At 42.4% G+C, this 8,374-nt stretch overlaps 1 protein-coding gene across 1 annotated transcript; it reads left to right on the forward strand.

The window, feature by feature from the left end:
• The first annotated feature begins 602 nt into the window (after positions 1-602).
• Positions 603-7,269, forward strand: LOC146175485 (cystatin-2-like). The gene is made up of 3 exons (XM_084580776.1): positions 603-1,386; positions 4,229-4,333; positions 5,848-7,269. Exons 1-3 carry the CDS (start codon positions 1,192-1,194, stop codon positions 5,947-5,949), a joined length of 402 nt encoding a protein of 133 aa, XP_084436902.1. The 5' UTR covers positions 603-1,191; the 3' UTR covers positions 5,950-7,269.
• The last annotated feature ends 1,105 nt before the right edge of the window (positions 7,270-8,374 follow it).

The raw sequence follows: 8,374 nt of genomic DNA on the forward strand, positions 1-8,374 counted from the left end.
ATTGCAGTCGCTTGTTTAGGTTTATGACACCTCCTAAATAAATATCATTAGGGGCGCCTCCGACAAAATGGGGCTAAAAAATGCCTATATACATACACCGCTTTTAATTTCGCATTAAAGGGACTCAGTAGAACCTTTACTAAAATCGAAATGGCAAAAGTGTAAGGCATGACCAAGGAAGCTGCGCCACAGTTTTCCGACCGCTGCCAAAGCTGCTGCTAGATTTGACTATCGCCAGTCTATCGCGCCAGACTCCAAGGTCCTGGGTCGGAACTTGACTCTAGAGTAAACGACGAGACCCAGTACTACGGCGTAGTAGGCATACGGTTTTGCTGTGCCTAGTTGTAATTTAGAGCAACAAGAGAGCAACAAATAAAACACAAATAAAAACAAACGTAAGAGAGAATCATCGCGACTTGCGATAGCATGCGGGGTTACACAAGGAAGCGGTGAGTGTTGTAGTTCTCAAATTCCAAGAACCCAGCCGTTTTCGTCACAGAGGAAGAAGCAAGAGAGTGACAGAGCCCCGTGGTGGATAAGAAGTCACGTACACTCGGCATGTATCTGTATGCGGGCGGCTGGGACTTGTCAAGATCACTCAAGCCGTCTCAAACGCCGGGGTGTGAGGAGAAATCAGGGAGGAAGTGCAGGACAGCGAACGGTCGTGGTTGCACGGCGTGGAGCAAAATTTCATCCGCTGCCGACCCACAGATTGAGCAAAACCCCATCGTGTCGCATAACCCACTTCAATTTGTTGCTGCTTGCGAAAGCTGAGAGAAACCTGCGCAATTTGCGCTAGCTTCAGCGAAATCAGGCTATCTTTTTCTTCTGAATTCAGTCAGTTTCACAAAACGGAAGAGGTGGCTTTATCAAAGAGGCAGCAGCACTCAAGACGGGTGACTAGTGGCGTGCTTTCAACGAGAGTTTGCATTTCTCTCCCCAGCTGGGGTCTTACTGAGGCACAGAAGAGACTCGCAGTGAAGGCGGAGATCGGAGAGTGCTGGTATTTACCTGCGGTTTTCACCAATTGATGTGGCCCCAAAAATAGTCGTAGAAGAGTTTTGCCTGAGGCGAAGACGTCCAACAACACTGTCTTGCAGGCCCAGAGGAGAAACATTGATACGACTCCTAGAGGCCTGTTAAGTTCTTGGTGCTGCTTGCAGAAGCAGGTAATAAGAGAAGCTCTCGAAAATGCAGCTCTGCGCTTTCTTGCTTGTGATTATTCCTGGGGCAGTCTTTAGCGCCAGCCTTCCGGGCGGCTTTTACCGGAGGAGAGTGGACGCCGATCCCATCTATAACCAGATGGCACACTTCGCCATAGCGCAGCACACCGCGGAACACGAATATTTCGACACGGTCCTGGACCTCTTCCAAGTGGACGTCCAGGTAAGGCGAGAAACGCATAGTTACTCTGCTTTGTTGACTACCTGCAGGAAGAGTCACTAGATGCTGATGCTTTTGCTGAAGGTTTCTTCTCTGTGGTTATTTTGGACTTGGTATAAAATAGCTAGGTTAGCCCCATCACTGCGTAATTGAGCAAGTAATTTCTTAGCAAAAGAAAGGGCATGCAGGCTACTTGTAATGATCATCTATAAAATTTATCATCTTTTTCCAAGCACACGATATCTAAAATGCAAATAATAGATCTTTTGCGATATATCTCAATAAGCACATTCTTCTCATAATAAAAGTTGCCCCGTTTACAACTTACGCAAAGGTATTTTTCCACGTGGTCAAGAAAGACCGTAATATAATCTTAATAGGCACATTGTTATCATAATAAAAGTAGCCACGTTTACAACTTACGCAAAGGTCTATTTCCACGTGGTCAAGAAAGTCCGTAGTGCTTTTTCCAATTACCGTGAGTCTGTAACGACTTTATTTTCTCAGTCTGTGCAGCTGTGCACTACACGTTGAACTACTCCCTATAGGCTCCTCCATAAAGGGGAGATTACGAATGATTGCTAAAACCAAGGTGGGGTGGGACTTTGATAATGGTTTTCGAAAATATGCTCCATAAGCGTTGCAATAAAAGCAATGAATTGAACCTCTACCAATTTTACAGATCAGTGATTACAAATAGCTTGCGATATACGTTTCGGTCAAATGAACAGTCCGCACTGTGACAACTGCGGCTCGATTGAAACTCTGGAACATATCCTGTTTGAGTGCCCTGCGTACACTGGCGAGCGTGTGTACTATGAACATAGCATGGAGAAGCTCTCCCCAGTGCCTTTAACAATGGACATCGTTTAATGTCCCTTAGCCTGCCCTAGTTAATAGAAACTCACAATGAACCTTTTATTTACGTATTTGAAATAGATTGGACTTCTTGACAAACTCTAAATTTACCTTTCGAGTTACCCTAAGGCATTATTCACGCTGTGAGCTCTATAAGCACATATGGCAGATTATGCATTTCATCATTTCATTTTACACCATTACTCCACGATGCACCTTAGAACGCATTTAAAGCCGTATTTTATCTCCCCCTTCATTTCTTTTATTTTCCTCACCATTATTTTTTCATCTTTCCCTCCCCAATTCCCGTTCCTACGCAGAGTAGCCTGCCAGCAAAATCTAAACGCCGGCTAAATTTTCTGTTTTTCTGTAAAGGGTCTCTCTCTCTTTTTCTCTTAGATCAGTGATGCGTGAAATGAAGCTCAAAATTATAATATTTGACCTAGTTTTATTTGCGTATTTTGTGCTCATGTACCATTTCTCAATATGCGGTAGATGGACAGTCCTGATAATTTTCATGTCAGTCATGTCATGTCATGTCAGTACAAACGATTGTGCTACGCCTATGGAAGAGGAAACAATAACTTCAAGCTAAAATAAATATATTAATATGTGTTCGTTTCAACCTCTCTGCAATAAACTCGTAACCGATGAGTGGTTTCCCTTGAGTCACAAAAATACGAATTTAATTAAGCGACTTATTGCAGTTAGGCAGATCTAAATTTCGGGAACTGAAAAATTTCGTTAGTTAACACCTTATGATTATCGATAAAGAAAGATGCATAATCCCCCTGAAATTCTGCTCGAGGAAGCTGCGGATAAAGCCACCAAATGTTTCTCCGAAAAATGCTAGTGTTTTTTTTTTTTTTCACTTGTCGTGACTGCAAAAGAGGTAAAAAATAAAAATAAAATATTTTTTAATGCCCTAATACTTCAGTGCAAAATATATTCTGAAAGCTTCCTGAGGAAGTTGGTAAATATGAATATTGACATTTTCAACGTAATACAACAGAAATCTAATCAGAGCCTCTGTTGCTACTCTTAACTTTCAGCTACACGTCATTACGGAAATCGTTCAAGAAAGCACTTTTGAGAACGTAAATGCTGAGTGTAATGCATTTTCTCTGATAAAAATATGCGTTCTATCGAAAGGCCGAGAATTTTTGTTCGAAGATACGAAGCCTCTCCTCGCACAAAAAACAAACAAACAAGAAAAAAGAATATCAAAGCGTTACATACGCGGGATTGCGTCATATATGGTTTCACTTATAAGTCCCCGTAACAGATCGATGTTACGAAAACAAACAGATTCATTTTTTTTTCTTTTTGTGGAATAATCAACTGTGCAGCTGTACAACAGGGCGTAAGACGCGACCCCCTTAGCGAATGTATGTCGTAGAGTTGGTGCCGTCATGCACTACTCAGCTGTGCACAGTGGCGCGCATGCAAAAGCTATCGCTGTCTGCTTTTTCTTTTGGAGGAAGAAATGGGTGTACGCATTATGCTTCCAGTGCTTCCAGGTTAGGTTTGGTTGCCGGAATTAAGCTTAAAATATTTTCAGTGACTTGTTTCAAAGTGTCAAGTGAACTAAGACAATTGCTCGAAAAGTCTACCGATTTTTATACTATAGGGTGTATTTTCATTTATATTTTTATCCTACCTTGATTTTCTTCCTGTCAGTCACCCTTTTGTTTTCCTCCACCACTTCCTTACTATTTCTGCCACTCTATTCAGGAGCTTCAGATACAGATAGCAGATACCTGGGCTTCGAAACATCGTTTTGCTTCTGTTTTTCATGTATATTTAAGAACCACTTACTCCTACTCAAAGTGTCAAGTAAAAAAAAAAAAAACAAAATCTGCGATATGCAAGAAATACTTCTGTTCAATAATCTGATTTGTAAAAAGGTTTATGGCTGTTTGGTGAAGTAAACAGCCTATTGAACCTTACTTGTCTTTCCTGGCCTCACGAACCTATGTCGTCTCAGAGTGCCGCTGGTTTCAACTACCGACTGAGATTCACCACAGCTGAGTCCACATGCCTTGGAGCGGAGACATACAGCCCCGACATATGCCGGCCCAAGAAAAAGGAGGTAGGTTTACACGCGGTGTGAACTGTCGCATACGAATATGAATAGTGCATGGCATGGACAACGCGGTCCTAAGCACTATAAAGAAACAGTCAAGACTCATTTTTTTTTTTTCGCCGGATAGGAGGCAAAATTGTTCCTGTCACTTAAAAATTACACATCTTTCAACATCACCCGTCATGCTGGGCATTCAGTAGTAAATGTCAGAGAAGACCGCGTAGATGAAAAAAAAAACTATTATGGATGTACTTAAGTTCCGGCTTAAGGTCGTGACGCGAGGTACGGACAGTTTATTGTTATTTATAATTGTTTTTACTTTGCAAACAAACATAGAAGGCCGAACTTTAACTGCGGAAAAACAAAATGTTCCTGGATGCACAGCGAAACTGTATCAATCTCACGACTCAAAGGCAACCGATTGGATTCCCTCGCAACAACCCTCATTTTACTGTCAGCAACAATTCAATCTTTCTTCTCCTTACATTTCTTTAGGCCATATTAACGCATAAACATTGCTGCGCCCTTCCAAGGACGATTTCTCTTATGCTTTACTCAGTTTAAATACCTAATCCTGTAAAACCACCCAGATTTTATCGAAGCGCCAAATACCAGGCCTGATATTCCGGTCGACATTATTGTAATCTTTATCGCATGGAAGCAGCGGAACAGTGGAGACTGCTTCATTAACGTGCTCTTGCCCAGTCGCATAATGAGAATTGTTAAAATTCTCTGGGCGGGCAACACAGGGATCAGTTCATGCAAGTCTGCGATTTCGCATTTTTTCTCATTATTAAAATTAAAACCTTCACGCGTATAAAAATGATAATAAAGCGAACACTTGATCACATAGACATCAGACACAAATGTAATAATATATTAGGTGTTAATTCGGTCTATACTGGAATAAGCTTGTCGCGTGAGTGAACCAATTTACGAAATAGCTAACATATATCATGAGCAGGCGTGTTTTCCTTACGTCTGGTATATCTTGATTTTTCCTCTGGTAATTATCCAAGGAATATTTTAGCTTTTCTATGTACGATTAGTGAGAACAATTTTCCTCTTTCTAAAATGATGTTCACTAGCAGCTCTTTTAACTAAGGGAAGACGTAGATAGAAATTTGTATGTTTAATACTATGATTACAAACTGGACACTTTGAGAAGAATGAAAATTCATAAATTTACACATATTCAAATTTACACATTTTTCGGCGAAATTATGGAATGAAACAAGCCTCCCTAAACACATAAATGCTGAAAGTCGTGAAATGTTTTCAACATGAATGCTGGGCACGTTTAATGAGTGCTTTTACTTTCAATGCCATGAATGAATTTTGCTGAATTTAGCTCTTTCACTTTTTGTTTTTTCTTCCCACATTTTTCGATTTCAGACAGTTATAATCGACGCTCTAATTGCACTGTGAAGGTGTGCATATAAAAATGGAACGCCTCAGTAAAAAGATAAATATCAATTTCCAGTCTATAACGTAACAGTTTATATTTAACTTTCTTCCAGGTCAAGGAGGTGTGCACCGCGTTCGTCTTCTATGTCCCATGGGTTGATCATCGATCCGTCACGTCCATGCAGTGCCAGCCTGCGAGATCTCACTTTCATTAGGGATGAAGCAAGCTTAGCCTTACCTTACCTTCCCCTCACACACGAACACCTTCTGCAATATTTGAACATCATTTTTTTTATTTCTTTTGCACACGCTGTGTTTGCACGAGCTATGATGCAACTCATTTTGACTGAAATATTTGTTTCTGGCAGCATTATTGTAGTGCTGTGTAACTCGGACAGCAATGTTTTCTTCTGCTTGTGAATTCGCCTTTTTTATTGTTGTAATCTCATCGTGTATATAACCAATCATTGTCGATATCAATTCCCAAGTAGAAGCGGAAGTCATTAGAGAATGCTTTCTTCTTGGTAATGCAGTGTTTCATAACCATCAGTGATTTCATTAGTTTTTTTTTTTTTTGCGCATGCGTAAGCTGCCATTAACCTTGCATAAAAAGGCACGTGTGTCTTGCACTTGTGCGAAAGAAGCCAGTGCAATAATTTATTTTTGAAAGCGACAGTTATTAAAATTTGATTCCTGGCGACTAATATTTCTGTGAAAAATGTCTTTCTTGTTCATGAACTCTTTGTGTTGCACTGAATGTCATAAGGAAGAATTTATGTGGGACTTTGTTCCATGGTTATTCCGCGGACTACGTAGGCTAGATTTCTTTTATTCCCCACAAAGGCCCCGTCACGGTGGTGCAGTGGTTAGAGCACTCAGAGGCTGTAGCCAAGGATACGGGATCTAATCCCCACCGCGGAGGTAGCCTTTAGGTGGAGGCGAAAAGCAAGGCGTCGTGTGCAGTGCGATGTCAATGCAAGTTGAAAAACATCAGAGGGTCGCGAATTCGAGAAATATCCTCTACGGCGTCTCTCATAGCCTGAGTTGCTTTGGGACATGCAGCCCCGTAAACCAAACTAGAGCCATATCCGAAAAAGCTTTTGTCCATTTCTGAAAGTAGCCAGAACGCATGCTTCGCTTTGTCGACTTGTAAGATTGCTACAGTGCCCTATTGAATCCATGCGTGTCTACGTTGAACTTAAGGACTCGCTCCTTTATGTTTAACACACATGCTCATCGCATTTTCCTCCGAATATACAAAAGAAGCCCAGGACAGAGTGAATGCATACAATTTCAAAGTCGTTCTCCTTCTGCTGTTGTCTTGAAACGATCCTAAGCTGACGTGATTACAATGTTTGCGTGTATAATTATTGCTAGAATGGTGTTCATAAAATATCGCATCGTTATTTAGCGGCCAATATTGCGAGCGAATACAAATGCTCCAAATACCAGCACAAATAATTCTACATGTCTCCCAAGGACATATCAATCTAGCCTTCCTCTATCTTGAAGCGGCATATGCGAAATAAAAAAAAAAAAGAAATGTTCACCGTATACAGTGGCTCATAACTACTGAAATCGTGTTCTGTCTTGCGTAATTCGCTTCGTGCCGTCCGGCGGAGAGTTCCTCTCTTGCAAGTTGCGATATTTCACTTAATTTCCCTTTCTTAGCAGCGCCCTCAGAGGCCGTCACTGCTTTCGCTCTGGAACATGCTGTAGCACTCGGCACCAAAAAAAAAATAATAATGTGTCATCACCCCTCAAAAACTTTCTTACGCTATTCATCGAATTCGGCTGCCTTCTGATCTCTTTGGGAGGCCACACGAAAATCTTATAGCGAAAATGATCTAGCCATTCTTTACTGCGGCACTACGGCCACTGAGTGTGTCGGATAGACTAACGAAGGGATAAGTAAGACGGAGTAAGTCATAGAGTGTCCCCCCCCCTTGGACACTATGGCGCCACACCACCGCAGTGGCTGAGAGAGAAATGTGTGGTAATAGCATAATACAGCAAGTGTCGAACACGCGCGTCGATATCAGTCCTTATGTGGCGTCGCTGATGGTAAGCAGTATTTTGTATGTGGGGAAGCGGATGGTCGATCCGCTTCACTATCTCACCGCTGACTCCAGTGTTAGACGTCAGGAGCCGGTGCCGCCTGTGGCATCCTCTGCCAAGATGACGTCCGACCAAACCGGACCGAGAACAACACGGTCACGATTGTAATCCGTGTACCTCACGGCTGCGAGTCTAACAGAGACGAACTGAACAAAGGTGACTTCATACAGTATTTACAGGCATGGTACACGTTCGAACTCCATCGGCGCGGGGGGCCGAAAGTTACTGGCTACACCCAACTGTCTTCGCACAGCGACGGCCAGGGAGATTCCGCCACGTCCCCTCCTGCCGAGGAGCACAACTGACGATGGACGCTCACAACGATCTCTCTCGACCATCTGCCGAGCGTCTTCTTTTATGGGCCAGAAAGCCGTTGGCATTCGAACTGCCCAGACCAGATGTAGCAGTTGGCTACGGGCCAAGAGGCCCAAATGCGAGCGCGCTAGGGTAGAATGAGGGTAGAATCCAGGGTAGAATAAGAGAAAGAAGATGGCTACACGGTATGAAAGAACGCTGAACAAG

Source organism: Amblyomma maculatum, chromosome 10 (genome assembly GCF_055883805.1).
Source record: "Amblyomma maculatum isolate TAMU_Amacu chromosome 10, ASM5588380v1, whole genome shotgun sequence".
Lineage (NCBI taxonomy): Eukaryota > Metazoa > Arthropoda > Arachnida > Ixodida > Ixodidae > Amblyomma > Amblyomma maculatum.